Source organism: Ranitomeya imitator, chromosome 4 (genome assembly GCF_032444005.1).
Source record: "Ranitomeya imitator isolate aRanImi1 chromosome 4, aRanImi1.pri, whole genome shotgun sequence".
Lineage (NCBI taxonomy): Eukaryota > Metazoa > Chordata > Amphibia > Anura > Dendrobatidae > Ranitomeya > Ranitomeya imitator.
This window is the reverse complement of record NC_091285.1, coordinates 221,672,420-221,690,123: the sequence shown is the minus strand read 5'-3', so window position 1 is coordinate 221,690,123 and position 17,704 is coordinate 221,672,420. Positions and strand designations below refer to the sequence as shown.

The 17,704-nt window shown below is 42.3% G+C and overlaps 1 protein-coding gene across 1 annotated transcript in view; it reads right to left on the bottom strand.

Annotated features, from left to right (window-relative positions):
• KITLG (KIT ligand) overlaps window positions 1–17,704 on the bottom strand; it is a 133,765-nt gene that overhangs the window by 55,644 nt on the left and 60,417 nt on the right. The window contains exon 3 of the mRNA XM_069764383.1: window positions 12,249–12,311. Within this exon, the coding sequence (XP_069620484.1) occupies window positions 12,249–12,311 (63 nt within the window). The remainder of the gene's footprint in view (window positions 1–12,248; window positions 12,312–17,704) is intronic.

Sequence of the window (17,704 nt, the reverse complement as noted above, 5' to 3'; positions counted from 1 at the left end):
TCAGGAATCCAGCAAAAATCTTGGTAACGTGTGTGGGAATTTCCCAACCTCTCCAACCTTTCCCAGAACAGATATAACTAGAAAACAATTAATAGAATTGTTCACAAAAGAAACCAACTTCATAGTTTATATTCCCTTTTTTTCTCCTCGCATTAATGTTGATTTACTACTTATTCACTTGTCTATGAAAATGGTTAATATTAGAGCAGACTCTTGGAATATATAAGCCTTTAAAATTATATATAAAGTGTTACAATTCAGTAAATAAGCCAGACCATAATTCAGGTAATCATACAAGTCTGGCATGATTATCCAATTATATAATAAATATATTTTGACCGGCCCACAAAAAAAAAACTTAACTAGTGAGTGTACATGGTGGATAATTTAAACTAATTGTACAGGTAAGCCTTGGATAAACTAATGAAGAAAGGGAATTACATAATTATACAAACTGACAGGGAAGTTTAACAAATGTTAGAATGCCAAAAGCTTTCTACCAGTGCAATTACCTGACCGTAATCACTTGGATCATACCCTAAAGCTCCCCATACATTTTTGAAAACTGCAGGACGAACAATATTTCAGCTGCTAGCCATCTCATCTGACTGTCCTATTCATTTGGAAAGCTCGCTCTGCTGAGCACCCCATTGTTCTCTATGAGAGAGCCACTACAAGTCATCTCTGGTGGTGGCTTATGTCTTACAGAACAAAAGGATCGGCAGTTTAATATTGAACATGCTGGAAATTTAACTCTCCTTCCATCTACCAGATGCTAGGAAAACGTCAGGGGACCCCAGAAACATTAGACTGTAGGCCGAACTGATATTGGTAGATTTGACCTTCATTAGTCCATTGTGTATAGGGGCCCTAATGCTCAAAAAAAGAAACTCACATATGTAATAATCTAATGTTCTTTGTTACAGACTTAAGAATTATATTACCAGGAAAACAAAATACATTGAAGTTAATTCAATAATTTAAAATAATAGAAGTAAACGCAATAACGCTACAAGTGAGTCATAACTGCATAACTTAAGCATTTTTACCTATGGAAAAATTCCAGAAGCTGTCTACAAAACACAAAAAGTGCCCCTATAAGAAGGTTTTGAAATTTCAAGAAGTGCAGGTCAAAAGGGAATAGGAAGGTTACGGGATTCCATTTTAATTGGCCTATTAAAGAAGTTGATCAACCTGTATTTCAAGCTAAGAGTTTACACGTTTGCACAAAAAAAAACCCCATGTCCTCATTAAGACACAGCTTTCAGTGTTACCAGAATGAATAATTTGTAGCTAATATAGAATTCACTAGCACGTAAATCAGGCTGTAAATGTAGGGATCTACCTTGATAAATACACATACATCTATCCAAAGATTAAAAAAAAAAATAAGGGTGGATTAGAGGAATAATCTAAGACAAATCTTGAAATAATCTTTTAATGAGGTTGTTTAAGATGAAGGTATAACATTGTACAAGTATCCCCAATACTGTGTAATACATTTATAATTGCTTTATTAAAAAATATATGAAATAAAAAACAAATGGTATAATGGTTGCTGCTTCATCTTGCCAATTCAGTGTGTACAGTGTTAGATCTTGTTCCATTAATGAAAACAGATCATGACACGGCACAATAAACGTGTGGACGAGCTGTAAAAGGGAAATATATGGACAATAAGTCGGGAAAAAAAAACCCTGCAACCCCTTTAAGTAGTTGTCACCCAGTAATTAATACTTATGTAGTACGCCAAGATAACTCAAAGATAGAATTAAAAACTTTACGAGAACCTCAAAGATAACTCAATGATGAGTAGATTTTATTTCATTGAATACCAAATTTATCTTTACTAAAGATTTTGATGATTTTTACATATATGGTAGTGATAATTTGTAGGTTTTACTGGATTTTGTGCTTCCACTGTGCCATGATAAATACCACATTCCTGTGAAAGTAACATAACATTGTGATAATAGCAACAGGTCAAATGGTTCACATGAGCTATTCAGGTATTAAGTAGAAAAGCGTGACTGTTTGACTAGAGGCAGACGTTGCCAGAATCCCACAAGGGGTACTTCACAGGAAATAGCAAGAATTAAGAGCAAAAGTCACATCATCAGTGTGGGTGCTTAACTTGCTTTTGTCTAAAACACTTCAGCGACACGCTAGTCATTTTTTACATTCATTTATGACACGTCCCTGCACATGCACAATATGATGGAGGTGCCTTAAAGCATGCAATTAGCAAAACACTCAAACCGGGTGCCTAATAAATAGCACTTGCGTGGTCAGTGTCATGGAGAAAATGTATATAATTGAAGCTAGAAGAAAAACTTTTTAATTCTGAGTTAATGACCACTGCACAGCCATCAAAATGACCTTGTATATGTACTGTATGTAAAAAAAAAAACCCATTCAGACAAAGTACATTTCAACTTTGAATAAGCCAGTAGCATTGACCTATTGGCCTTGTGTAGCGATAAGGATGCTACAATAAAGCATAAGAGACTGACATTATTTATTGTTAGTCATGGCCAAATAACCCATACATGAGAGGGGGAGAAGTTACATCTCACTGCCTTTCTCCCTTTTCTCTGAGATAATATATCAGGGCCAGGCACAGAAAAAAGGGGACCCTGTGTAAAGACAGCTTATGGGCAGTTTGAAGTCTGATAATGCATCTCACTGCAAAACTCCATGTGCCTGTGTCAGAAGATGGTGTCTGCTTTGGAGGCGGAAAAGAGCCATATAATGAGAGAGAAAGAGAAAGAAAGAAAGAAAGAAAGAAAGAGAGAGAGAGAGAGAGAGAGAGAGAGAAGTTTACGCACCCCTGGTCAAAATTATTGTTATTGTGAACAGTTAAGCAAGTTGAATATGAAATGATCTCTAAAACGCCTAGAGTTTTAGATGACACATTTCCCTCGTATTTTAGAGAAAAATATATATATAAAGTCATTTTTTACATTTTAAAATTTACAAAAAGGAAAATGGGCACAAAGAATTGGGCACCCTTGGAGATTTGTGTGCTCAGATAACTTTGACCAAGGTTTCAGACCTTAATCAGCCTGTTGGAGTTATGGCTTGTTCATTATCTTCGTTAGAAAAGGCCAGGTGATGCAAATTCTCCAGCTGTATAAAAACCCAGCCTCTTCTAACAAACAGCAGCTGCCTGTTACTCTGAAAATGAAAATGGTGCAGGCCCACAAAGCAGGAGAAGGCTATAAGAAGATAGCAAAACCTTTTCAAGTTGCTCTTTACTTAGTTTGAGTTGTAATTTAGAAATGTCATTTATCAGGACCAGTGAGGGACAAGAAAAGGTCTGGAAGACCAAGCAAAACTTCAGTTAAAGCTGCTCATAAGATTGCTACACAGGCAAATCAGAACCCCCACTTGAATGAAAAATACCCTGGAGTTCTGGTACATTGTTCTACTGTTCACACACCTGAACAAATATAGCCTTCATGGAAGAGTCATCAGAAGTAAACCTCTCCTGCATCCGCACCATAATATTCAGCGTCAGAAATCTGCAAAAGCAAGCCTGTTGCATTATGGAAACAAGTCCTATGGAGCGATGAGGTAAAAGAAAACTCTTTGGCCACAATGATCAAAGGTGTGTGGAGAAAAAAGGGTGCCAAATATCAGGAAAATAACATTTTGCCAACCAATCAATCATGATTTGGGGTCGTGTTGCAGCCAATAGGACGGAGAACATTTCACTGGTAGAGGATTCTGGTAGAGTATTCTATGAAATTTCAACAAATTCTTGATGTAACCATCTGTAAAAAGTTGAAAAAAAAAAGGATGGCTCCTTCAAATGGATAATGACCCTAAACACGTCAAAATATACAAATTACCTCAAAAGGTGCAAATTAAGGTTTTACAATGGCCCTAACAGTTCTCTGAACATCATTGAAAATCTGTGACTAGACCACAAAATAGCAGTGCATGCAAGACGACCCTTGAATCTCGCAGAACTGAAGAATTTTCCAAAGAAGAATCGATGACAATCCCTCAAAACAAGAATTGAAAGACATACCGTATATACTCGAGTATAAGCCGAGATTTTCAGCCCATTTTTTTGGGCTGAAAGTCCCCCTCTCGGCTTATACTCGAGTCATATACCCGGGTGTCAGCAGGGGAGGGAGAGCGGAGGCTGTGTAGTCATACTTACCTGCTCCCAGCGCGGTCCCTGCAGTCCCTGGCTTCTCCGGCGCTGCAGATTCTTCCTGCACTGAGCGGTCACATGGCACCGCTCATTACAGAAATGAATAGGCAGCTCCACCCCCATAGGGGAGGAGCCGCATATTCATTGCTGTAAATGATCGGTGCCATGTGACCGCTCAATTACAGGAAGAAGCTGCAGCGCCGGAGAAGCCAGGGACTGCAGGGACCGCGCCGCAGCAGGTAAGGGGAGCACAGCGCTATAATTACCTGCTCCTCGCTCCGGCTCCGTCTGCAGCGTCCTCTAACAATGACGCTCAGGTTAGAGGGCGCTGTGACGTAGTCAGTGCGCGCCCTCTGCTGAGCGTCAGTGCTGGAGACGGAGCCGCAGAGGAGCAGGTAATTATTGAAAGCGCCGGCGTCCTGAGAAGAGAGGTGAGTATGTGATTTTTTTTTTTATGGCAGCACCAGCAGCATTCTAAGGAGCACCTATGGGGCCATAAAGGTGCAGAGCATATAAGGGGCACAGCATTATAAGGAGCACCTATGGGGCCATAAAGGTGCAGAGCATATAAGGGGCACAGCATTATAAGGAGCACCTATGGGGCCATAAAGGTGCAGAGCATATAAGGGGCACAGCATTATAAGGAGCACCTATGGGGCCATAAAGGTGCAGAGCATATATGGGGCACAGCATTATAAGGAGCACCTATGGGGCCATAAAGGTGCAGAGCATATATGGGGCACAGCATTATAAGGAGCATCTATGGGGCCATAAAGGTGCAGAGCATATAAGGGGCACAGCATTATAAGGAGCACCTATGGGGCCATAAAGGTGCAGAGCATATATGGGGCACAGCATTATAAGGAGCATCTATGGGGCCATAAAGGTGCAGAGCATATATGGGGCACAGCATTATAAGGAGCACCTATGGGGCCATAAAGGTGCAGAGCATATATGGGGCACAGCATTATAAGGAGCACCTATGGGGCCATAAAGGTGCAGAGCATATATGGGGCACAGCATTATAAGGAGCACCTATGGGGCCATAAAGGTGCAGAGCATAAATGGGGCACAGCATTATAAGGAGCACCTATGGGGCCATAAAGGTGCAGAGCATATAAGGGGCACAGCATTATAAGGAGCACCTATGGGGCCATAAAGGTGCAGAGCATATAAGGGGCACAGCATTATAAGGAGCACCTATGGGGCCATACAGGTGCAGAGCATATATGGGGCACAGCATTATAAGGAGCACCTATGGGGCCATAAAGGTGCAGAGCATATATGGGGCACAGCATTATAAGGAGCACCTATGGGGCCATAAAGGTGCAGAGCATATATGGCACAGCATTATAAGGAGCACCTATGGGGCCATAAAGGTGCAGAGCATATATGGGGCACAGCATTATAAGGAGCATCTATGGGGCCATAATCAAAGGTGCAGAGCATATATGGCACAGCATTATAAGGAGCATCTATGGGGCCATAATCAACGGTGCAGAGCATTCTATATAGCACAGTTGTATATGGAGCATCTATGGGGCAATAATGAACGGTATGGAGCATCTATTTTTATTTTTGAAATTCACCGGTAAATGCTGCATTTTCTACCCTAGGCTTATACTCGAGTCAATAAGTTTTCCCAGTTTTTTGTGGCAAAATTAGGGGGGTCGGCTTATACTCGGGTCGGCTTATACTCGAGTATATACGGTAGCTTGTAAATACTTTTTGTAGCTAGCCGTGATACTAGGTACTAACCATGCAAGGTTCCCAAACTTTCGCATCAGCCCATTTTCAATTTTTCAAATTTTTAAAATGTAAATGCTGAAAATATATATATTTTTTGTGCCTTCGTCACAAAGGAAATGCGTCCTATTTAAGCCATTTTAGAGATCATTTCATCTTCAACTTGAATGACTGTTCACAATAGCCGCAATTTTAACCGGGGTGTCCACATTTTTACATGCCAGGGTTTTGATGTGGTGGTCTCTTCATTTTTGCCAGATGTGTGTGTATGCATATACATGGTTATTCCACAAAATATTGATATCTTAACTCTTCCTGAGTTAACATTAGTATTGTTGTTTGTAAATGATTATGACCTTGTTTTCTTTGCATTATTTGAGGTCTGAAAGCCCTGGTTTTTTTTTTTAGACCATTTCTATTTTTCCGAAAAAAAGCTCAATTTATTGGGGAGAGAGAGAGAGAGAGAGAGAGAGAGGCAGAGAGAGTTATACAAGCTGTACATATATATTATATAGATATATACACACACAGCTCTTTAGCAAAAATACCATAGTACAAGTACGCCTACTAGTCTAGTACACTTTCGTGACTGCAAGGGAAAAATCTTTGATGATGTTAACTGGTGTACTCACATTCCACAGTTTTGCTAACTTATGACCTCTTGTTCCTTTTGTTCTCAGCTGTACTTTGCCAAGGAAGTCACTGGAGCTAAATACATGCTATGGCATACTCCCTTGTTGGTGTCATCCCTACCCTTCATGCTTTCTGATCTCAATAGGTAGCAAAGCTATTGATCACATAAGGTAAAGACTGATGTTAAAATACAGCCAAAAGTAGTTTGAAATTTCAAGGTTTTTTTTAATAAGAGATCCAAATAACTGCACACATAAATGTAGTGGTACACTCGATGATGTTGCATTTTGTGTCAGTTTTGTTAGTTTGTTGCCAGAGATTGTTGAAAGTAGAACTTACTAATATATGTGTCTAAAACTGAACTCTAAAAAGCAAACTTGATCTCAAAGAAGTTTTATTAGAGTAAAAACAGGAATTATTAGAAGAAAGGTGTGTTTCATTGTCTACTTCATATGCCAGTAGAAGCTATCTATACACTTTAAGAGAACGAAAAAATGTTGTAGTATAAATGTGTCTTTTATAAACAAAAAGTGAATATGATAAATTTATACTTTTATTTCTAAATATGTGTGCAATGTTTTCCAGATTTCTAAATGCTAGCAGCAGATGTTACTCTGATTTACATGGTCTCATCTATTCCCATGTGTACATCTATGCACATTTTGCCGTATTGCACACATGCATACAGGGTCGGACTGGCCTGGTGGCATCAGCACCCAGCGCATCAAAGCAAGTGCCGGGGACCTGGCGAGATGGGGGGACCCATTCACGGTATGGTACACTGAGGCTCTGGGGGGGCCCTGCAGGCAGAGTCGGCATTAGGGGCAGGCAGCTGCCTAGGGCCCCCACTCCCCCAAGGGCCCTCAGCTAGCATCACATCACGCAGCCACTATGGGGCCCCTGTGTTTCAGGGGGGCCAGCCTGCCACCAGTGCCAACGCAGCATTGCACTATACCTGCGTCTGCCGGTACAATTCAAAGCAATGATGGAGGAGAGAACATCAGCTGATGCTCCCTCTCCCATCATTCCCTGCTCTGCCTCTAACACTGCAGGTGCGCGATGATGTCATCGCGCACTCACTGTGTGCCAGGCAGTGCAGCTGCTGAGACAGGAGCAGGGAGCAGCATGGGCACGAGGAGAGGTGAGGAGTGTGTTTCTTTGTTTGTTTGTCTGTTTTTTATTATAACAGTGAGTACTGGATTGTGGAACCATTCTCAGGGGGGAGATGCGGGCTGTGCTATATACTACATGGCTGTGCTATATGCTACAAGGGCTGTGTTATATGCTACATGGCTGTGCCATATACTATGTAGCTGTGCTATATGCTACAGTACATGGGCTGTGCTATATGCTATGTGGGCTGTGCTATATGCTACATGGCTGTGCCATATACTATGTGGGCTGTGTTATATACACTATGTGGGCATGCTATATACTACATGGCTGTGTTATATACTACGTGGCTGTGTTATATACTACGTGGCTGTGCTATATACTACGTGGCTGTGCTATATACTACGTGGCTGTGCTATATACTACGAGAGCTGTGCTATATACTTCGTGAGCTGTGCTATATACTTCGTGAGCTGTGCTATATACTACTTGGGCTGTGCTATATACTACATGGCTGCGCTATATACTACATGGCTGCGTTATATACTACATGGCTGTGTTACATACTTCATGACTGTGCTACATACTACATGGGCTGTGTTATATACTACGTGACTGTGCTACATACTATGTGGGCTGTGTTATATGCTACGTGACGGTGCTATATGCTACATGGGCTGTGTTATATACTACGTGGCTGTGCTATATACTACGTGACTGTGTATATATCTCTGAACTAATCTCCCGATATCTTCCCTCACGTAATCTCCGGTCCTCCCAAGACCTCCTTCTCTCCTCCACACTTATTCGCTCCTCACCCAACCGCCCCCAAGACTTCTCCCGAATATCCCCCATCTTCTGGAATTCTTTGCCCCAACACTTCCGACTATTAACCACATTCGGATCCTTCGGACGGAACTTGAACACCCACTTTTTCAGGACAGCCTACAGCCTGCACTGACACGGCTGCCTCCTCACCACTACCGAAGCTACTGTCTCACCAACACTGGAGCTCCTGCAACCCTCAACCTATTGTCTCCTTCCCCACCATCCTGTAGAATGTAAGCCCGCAAGGACAGGGTCCTCGCCCCTCTGTATCAGTCTGTAATTGTTAGTTTGCTTACTGTAAGTGATATCTGTAATTTGTATGTAACCCCTTCTCATGTACAGAACCATGGAATCAATAGTGCTATATAAAATTAATAATAATAATAATAATAAACTATGTGGGCTGTGCTATATACTACGTGGCTGTGTTATATACTATGTGGACTGTGCTATATACTACGTGGGCTGTGCTATATGCTACATGGGCTGTGCTATATACCATTGTGGCTGTGATATATACTACCCATTTTGCACTTTTACAAATGTTCGATGTTAATACTTTCTAATGTTTAATTTAAAATGTTTTCCATTAAAAAATTGTCATATTCAGTGTATGCAGTTTTTTCTTTGCAGAAAGTTCAGCTAACCATAAAATGCCTACTGGTAATTGAGGAAGAGGGAGTAGATCACAAAAATTGGCATATAAGGGGTCGACTTATATAAAGCCCCTCTGCTGTATGGTATTGTAGAATTTACAGTAGCTATCACTGATGTAAGAAGTGAAATCTGGCATTGTACTATACCTATTTTTCTCTGCTGTACCAGTGCATCATGAATCGTAGTATGTGTTAAAGGGAGGGCCCAGTAAGACTCTTTTGCCCAGGGCCCTCAAAAACCTGGAGCCGGCCCTGACTGGCAGGGTATCAGGGAAATCCCTGGTGAGCATTTGCAGAGGACCAGGGAAATGGTCGTGGACCAGGTGCACGACCATGCAGCTTTCATTACCTGAACTGCCATGGCACACATCCTGATCATCACTGACAAGTGTGCGCCTGTCATCACCAGTATATGACGTCAGTGTTATGCACTCCATGTAACGGGTGCACACATTCAGCTGCCGGCCTTTGCTAGGTCGGTGGCCATTTTAGTACAAGCGCGCCGGACCTACAGAGGAGGACACCGCCCCAGGAAAGCAGGCAGGTAAGATTAATTTATTTTTATTTTTTTCTCTCTCGCTCTGTGCATGCAGCATGGTGCAAGGGCCAGGATGGATATATAGGGCGCCACGATGGATATATGGGGAGCCAGGGTGGATATATATATGTGGGGGAGGGGGCAGGACAAGGTACCAGGGTGGATATATGGGGGACCAGGATGCATATATATGGGGGGCCAGAATGGATATATAGAGGGGCCAGGATGCATATATATATATGGGGGTCATGATGGATATATGGGAAAGCCAGGATGCATATATATATGGGGGTCAGGATGCATAATTATGGGGGGCCAGGATGGATATATGAACGGGGCAGGACAAGGGATCAGGATGGATATATAGGGGAGCCAGGATGGATATATGGAGGGGTTAGGATGGATTTATGGGACGGCAGGGTGGATATATGGGGAGGCCAAGATGGATATATGGGGTCCAGGATGCATATATATGGGTATCCAGGATGATATATCTGAGGGAGTCAATATGAATATCTGGGAGGGGGGCAGGATGGATATATAGAGGGGCCAGGACGGATATATGGAGGAGCCAGGACAAGGGATCAGTATGGATATATAATGGGGGTCAGAATAGATATATATAGGGGCCAAGAAGAAAATACGGGGGAGCCAGGATAGATATATGGAGGGGTCAGGATGAATATATGGGAGGCCAGGATGGATATAAGAGGGAGCCAGGATGGATATAAGGGGAGCCAGGATGGATATAAGAGGGAGCCAGGATGGATATAAGAGGGAGCCAGGATGGCTATATGGAGAGGCCAGGATTGATATATGGAGAGGCGGGCCATTTCAAGGGACATATGGGAGCCAGTATGGATAGCTGGGGGGGGCAGGATGGATATCTGGGGGCTAGGCTGGACGATTATTAAATAAAGTGGGCCAGATTGGGGGACCTAATTACTGTTTGGGGGCTAGAATGAGGAACATGCTATGAAAGTTTATGGTGACAAGTGGGGAACATAATTTCTTTACGGTCCAATTAGGGACATTATTACAACTGTAATATAATTTACTTTTCAGGAAATGGTTTTCCATGGAGAGAACAAATGGGAGGTCCTGTTACTGTGCAGGGCGGCACTACATCGCTTTTTTTCTTCATCTGACATAGTATAGAAGTCAGGAAAAAAGTGGGGAATGTCCTCTGGAAGTGATCAGCTATTGAGAACTGTGTGTTATTTTTTGTAGAGACAAGTCCTGGTGGGAAAAAGTGATGGTGATCTGTGCTAGATGATAAAGAAAAGCAAAGATGAAGGACTTCAACTACAGATGTCACTGGTTAGTCAGTGTATTACATGTAGATGCACACTATATACTGTACTATGTACAGAGTTCCTGTCACTAGTGATCACTGTATCTGTACACTATATAAAGAGCTCATGTGCATAATGTCACTAGTGATCACTGTATTACCTGTACACTGACACTGTACAGAGCTCCTGTGTAGAATGTCACTGGTGATCACTGTATTACCTGTACACTATTCACTATATACAGAGCTCCTGTGTATAATGTCACTGGTGGTAATAACAGTGTTAATATTGTTGTTTGTATTCATGATCAGCATTGTAGTATCCGGTCACTATGTGGAGGTAATTTGTGGTCTGGTCACAGTGTGGTGGTATTTGTCTCTTGTATGTGGTGTTATTCAGTCACTATGTGATGGTAAATCTATGTGCCCCCCGCCCTCCCACCCCCTGTGCGCCCCCCCACCCCCTGTGCGCCCCCCCGCTGTTCTGAAAATACTCACCCGGCTCCCTCGCCGGTGCTGCTTCCTGTTCTGGCCGCATATTCTCCTGTATGCGGTTACGTGGGGCCGCTCAATTACAGTAATGAATATGCGGCTCCACCCCTATGGGAGGTGGAGCCGCATATTCATGACTGTAATCGGCGGCACTACTTGACAGCTCATACAGTAGAAGATGCGGCCAGAACAGGAAGCAGCGCCAGCGAGGGAGCCGGGTGAGTATTTTCAGAACAGCGGGGGGGCACACAGGGGGTGGGAGGTCGGGGGGCACATAGATCTTTATTTTAAACACAATTATTCATATCCTCTCTACAGCAAACGCTGTTGCAGGGAAGATATGAATCGCGGCTTCAGCACCAGTGGGGGGGACAGCGCTTAATGTAGCGCTGTCTCCTGCACGGCACACGGACAACGTCCGTGTGCAGTGCGTGTTTTACACGGACCCATTGACTTTAATAGGTCCGTGTAATACGTGCGCTCCCACGAACACTGACATGTCTCCGTGTTTGGCACACGGAGGCTCGGTCCGCAAAAAAATTAATGACATCTGAACAGATGCATTGATATTAATGTGTCTACGTGTGTCAGTGGCTCCGGTACATGAGGAAACTGTCACCTCACGTACCGGAGCCACTGACGTGTGAAACCGGCCTTAGACAAAGAAATAATGGTCCTCATTCAAAAGGGTCTTAAAAAATAAATACACCCTAATTGCAACAAAGTAAGCCAATCAATCACATTTTTCACACTGCTCAGCATTTATAACACAGATATTCTTACCAGGTGATCCTTTGCTGGGACACGTTTCAGTTGCATCTTGTAATCGCTAGGGAGATTTCCAACCTTAAAATGAAAAATAGAAAAAGTGAGGCGCATTTGATACATTCTGCAATCTCAATAGTTCACGTTGCTGCATCAATTCTTATATGAGTATCCACAATTCTTTTTAGATGTTGCCAATAAGTATTTGATATAAAATGTTGCCATTTTGATTTATTTATAAGAAATATTTCCTATAATGTCCTGAATAAACTGGCTAAACATTAGCCAGTACACAGTTTTACTGCAACACATTCTACTAGTCCTTTGTGGTCTCGTAAAAATAATTTAGTTTTTTGAACTTGATGGACAAATGTCTTTTTTCAGCCTTACTAACTATGTTACTATATACAATTATTAGGTTCTGTAGAAGGACGTAGATCTGGGGATTTATTATGATGGAATATAGGCTGAACTGGATGGACAAATGTCTTTTTTCAGCCTGACTAAATATGCTACTATGTTATGTTACTATGTTACTATGTTAGTTAACTGTGAAAGAAGGCAAGTTGAGTCATAAAATGCACAGCTAGCTGTCAGTCAGTGACGGTGCAGCTACAGCCAATTATCACTATGTATTGAGCGGTGGCCACGCCCCTACGACTAAAAGCCAGAGATTTTGAGAATGGCTAACTAGAGGGCATGGCCTTGCTCCATACAAGTATATGGTAGTGTAGCCACGCCCACTGGACCCACCCTGGCCGGGAGCATGTACAACTCATGCTTACCCTCCGATCCCAGCTCATGCATGCACTGGAGGGATTCATAAGTCTGAAGTCACACAAAGTGACTGCAAACTTATTGATCTGGAACCTTAAATATTTTTTTCATTAAATATCATTAGATGAAGTGATTATCACTATACGACCAGAAATAATTGGAGTACAAAGAAAGCAGTCATTCATACAATTAGTCTTCCTGTTTTTTTTTTTTTTTTACCAAAAAAACACATGCCCACATGGTATTGTCTTTCTGGACAACAATGTCACATACAGATCAGCCACCTGCATATTGCACAGCCCTTTGCAAGTGGAAATATTTTGAGCATGTATAGCAGAATTAGCCCTAAAGTAAAAAACAGACAGGTCAAACTGCAGGGGTTAAGTGATTCATATCAGATTTCATTTTTAAGCCAGCTAAATTGTAGACTGAACAAAAGCAGAGCAGAGCTGACTGCAGAGAAGCATGGCCATAATCTAATAATACTAATGTAAATCAATCACCTGGCGATATATAGTGTTACAGTTTTCCAAGCTGGATTGTTGTTATAAGAATTCAGACACTTATTTTCATATTGCTAACTAGCATGTTAGTGTTGAGGACATTGTGTCCACATAAATAAAATTGCACTTTTAAAGGAGGACTTTTCATAGTTCGAACATGCTAAGCTGGCCACATCATGGAAAAGTGTCTTTAGAGCAGAAGTAAAAGAACATAGTTTATTTTTTTTAATTTCTCCTCTGTGTTGCAGAGTATAAGCTTGTAAAGTTTAAGTTACAGTTCATGCTATAATTAAGTTGGGTGTTACCATAGATTCATCTCTGGAGGCATGTACTTCTTCCCCTGCATGAAGTAGACCAATCAAAAGCAGGGATCAATATACAATGGAAAAAGAGAACATGCCCTCTGTAATCACACATAACTCTGCCTGTTTCAAAGTGCTGGGAGTAGAGAAGAAATGTCTGTGCTTACCTATACCCTTAAGGTACCTTCACACATAACGATATCATTAACGATATTGTTGCTTTTTGTGACGTAGCAACGATATCGTTAAGGAAATCGTTCTGTGTGACAGCGACCAACGATCAGGCCCCTGCTGGGAGATCGTTGGTCGCTGAGGAAAGTCCAGAACTTTATTTCGTCGCTGGATCTCCCGCGGACATCGCTGGATCGGCATGTGTGACACCGATCCAGCGATGTCTTCACTGGTAACCAGAGTAAACATCGGGTTACTAAGCGCAGGGCCTCGCTTAGTAACCCGATGTTTACCCTGGTTACCAGCGTAAAAGTAAAAAAAACAAACACTACATACTTACCTACCGCTGTCTGTCCCCGGCGCTCCGCTTCTCTGCACTCCTCCTGCACTGGCTGTGAGCGTCGGTCAGCCGGAAAGCAGAGCGGTGACGTCACCGCTCTGCTTTCCGGCCGCTGTGCTCAGTCAGTGCAGGAGGAGTGCACAGAAGCAGAGCGCCGGGGACAGACAGCGGTAGGTAAGTATGTAGTGTTTGTTTTTTTTTACTTTTACGCTGGTAAACAGGGTAAACATCGGGTTACTAAGCGCGGCCCTGCGCTTAGTAACCCGATGTTTACCCTGGTTACCCGGGGACCTCGGGATCGTTGGTCGCTGGAGAGCTGTCTGTGTGACAGCTCTCCAGCGACCAAACAGCGACGCTGCAGCGATCGACATCGTTGTCGGTATCGCTGCAGCGTCGCTGAGTGTGAAGGTACCTTAAATCTCAAGGCAGTCAGTGTGGGGGAAGGGGTAGTACAAGAGGGCTTTCTCTCATTACAAACATTTCTGATGCTGCCAGTTTTCACAGTGCAGTCAGCTGTGATGTATCACTCCCAAAACTGCCTGCTGTGAGATGAAAGCTGGAGGAGTGTTAATAATCACTCAGCTCTGCTCTACTCCTGGCACTTTGTAATCATACACAGCTCTTGAATGAGAGCAGAACTATCACCACATCTCACACAGAAGAAAGTCTGTTCTAAAGCTGTTGTGGGGGCGTGCTTTCCCCCCCCCTATATGTTGCTGACTCCTTATGATTGATTAAACTCAAATCTCTGCAATGGATAGAATAAATAAAAAATAATAATAATTCAGTTCTGCAGTCATCATGCCATAATGTGTGCAGTTTAACATTCAAACTATTGAAATGTCCTCTTTAACCCCTTCATGACCCAGCCTATTTTGACCTTAATGACCTGGCCGTTTTTTGCAATTCTGACCAGTGTCCCTTTATGAGGTAATAACTCAGGAACGCTTCAACGGATCCTAGCGGTTCTGGGACTGTTTTTTCGTGACATATTGGGCTTCATGTTAGTGGTAAATTTAGGTCAATAAATTATGCTTTTATTTGTGATAAAAACGGAAATTTGGCGAAAATTTTGAAAATTTAGCAATTTTCACAATTTGAATTTTTATTCTGTTAAACCAGAGAGTTATGTGACATAAAATAGTTAATAAATAACATTTCCCACATGTATACTTTACATCAGCACAATTTTGGAAAGAAAATTTTTTTTTGCTAGGAAGTTATAAGGGTTAAAATTTGACCAGCGATTTCTCATTTTTACAACGAAACTTACAAAACCATTTTTTTTAGGGACCACCTCACATTTGAAGTCAGTTTACGGGATCTATATGGCTGAAAATACCCAAAAGTGACACCATTCTAAAAACTGCACCCATCAAGGTGCACAAAACCACATTCAAGAAGTTTATTAACCCTTCAGGTGCTTCACAGCAGCAGAAGCAACATGGAAGGAAAAAAGGAACATTTAACTTTTTAGTCACAAAAATTATCTTTTAGCAACAATTTTTTCGATTTCACAATGGTAAAAGGAGAAACTGAACCACGAACGTTGTTGTCCAATTTGTCTTGAGTACGCTGATACCTCATATGTAGGGGTAAACCACTGTTTGGGCGCACGGCAGGGCTTGGAAGGGAAGGAGCGCCATTTGACTTTTTGAATGAAAAATTGGCTCCACTCTTTAGCGGACACCATGTCACGTTTGGAGAGCCCCTGTTTGCCTAAACATTGGAGCTCCCCCACAAGTGACCCCATTTTGGAAACTATACCCCCCAAGGAACTTATCTAGATGCCTAGTGAGCACTTTAAACCCTCAGGTGCTTCACAAATTGATCTGTAAAAATGAAAAAGTACTTTTTTTTTCACAAAAAAATTTTTTCGCCTCAATTTTTTCATTTTCACAAAGGCAATAGGACAAAATGGATCCTAAAATTTGTTGGGCAATTTCTCCCGAGTACGCCGATACCTCATATGTGGGGGTAAACCACTGTTTGGGCACACGGCAGGGCTCGGAAGGGAAGGTGCGCCATTTGACTTTTTAAATGGAAAATTAGCTCCAATCATTAGCGGACACCATGTCGCTTTTGGAGAGCCCCTGTGTGCCTAAACATTGGAGCTCCCCCACAAGTGACCCCATTTTGGAAACTAGACCCCCCAAGGAACTCATCTAGATGCATATTGAGCACTTTAAACCCCCAGGTGCTTCACAGAAGTTTATAATGCAGAGCCATGAAAATAAAAAATAACTTTTCTTTCCTCAAAAATGATTTTTTAGCCTGGAATTTCCTATTTTGCCAAGGGTAATAGGAGAAATTGGACCCCAAATATTGTTGTCCAGTTTGTCCTGAGTACGCTGATACCCCATATGTGGGGGTAAACCACTGTTTGGGCGCACGGCAGGGCTCGGAAGGAAAGGCACGCCATTTGGCTTTTTAAATGGAAAATTAGCTCCAATCATTAGCGGACACCATGTCATGTTTGGAGAGCCCTTGTGTGTCTAAACATTGGAGATCCCCCACAAATGACCCCATTTTGGAAACTAGACCCCCAAAGGAACTAATCTAGATGTGTGGTGAGGACTTTGAACCCCCAAGTGCTTCACAGAAGTTTATAACGCAGAGCCATGAAAATAAAAAAAAAATTATTTTCTCAAAAATGATTTTTTAGCCTGCAATTTTTTATTTTCCCAAGGGTAACAGGAGAAATTTGACCCCAAAAGTTGTTGTCAAGTTTCTCCTGAGTACGGTGATACCCCATATGTGGGGGTAAACTACTGTTTGGGCACATGCCGGGGCTCGGAAGTGAAGTAGTGACGTTTTGAAATGCAGACTTTGATGGAATGCTCTGCGGGCGTCACGTTGCGTTTGGAGAGCCCTTGATGTGGCTAAACAGTAGAAACCCCCCACAAGTGACCCCATTTTGGAAACTAGACCCCGAAAGGAACTTATCTAGATGTGTGGTGAGCACTTTGAACCCCCAAGTGCTTCACAGAAGTTTATAACGCAGAGCCGTGAAAATAAATATGTTTTCTTTCCTCAAAAATAATTATTTAGCCCAGAATTTTTTAATTTTCCCAAGGGTAACAGGAGAAATTTGACCCCAATATTTGTTGTCCAGTTTCTTCTGAGTACGGTGATACCCCATATGTGGGGGTAAACTACTGTTTGGGCACATGCCGGGGCTCGGAAGTGAAGTAGTGACGTTTTGAAATGCAGACTTTGATGGAATGCTCTGCGGGCGTCACGTTGCGTTTGCAGAGCCCCTGATGTGGCTAAACAGTAGAAACCCCGCATTTTGGAAACTAGACCCCAAAAGGAACTTATCTAGATGTGTGGTGAGCACTTTGAACCCCCAAGTGCTTCACAGACGTTTACAACGCAGAG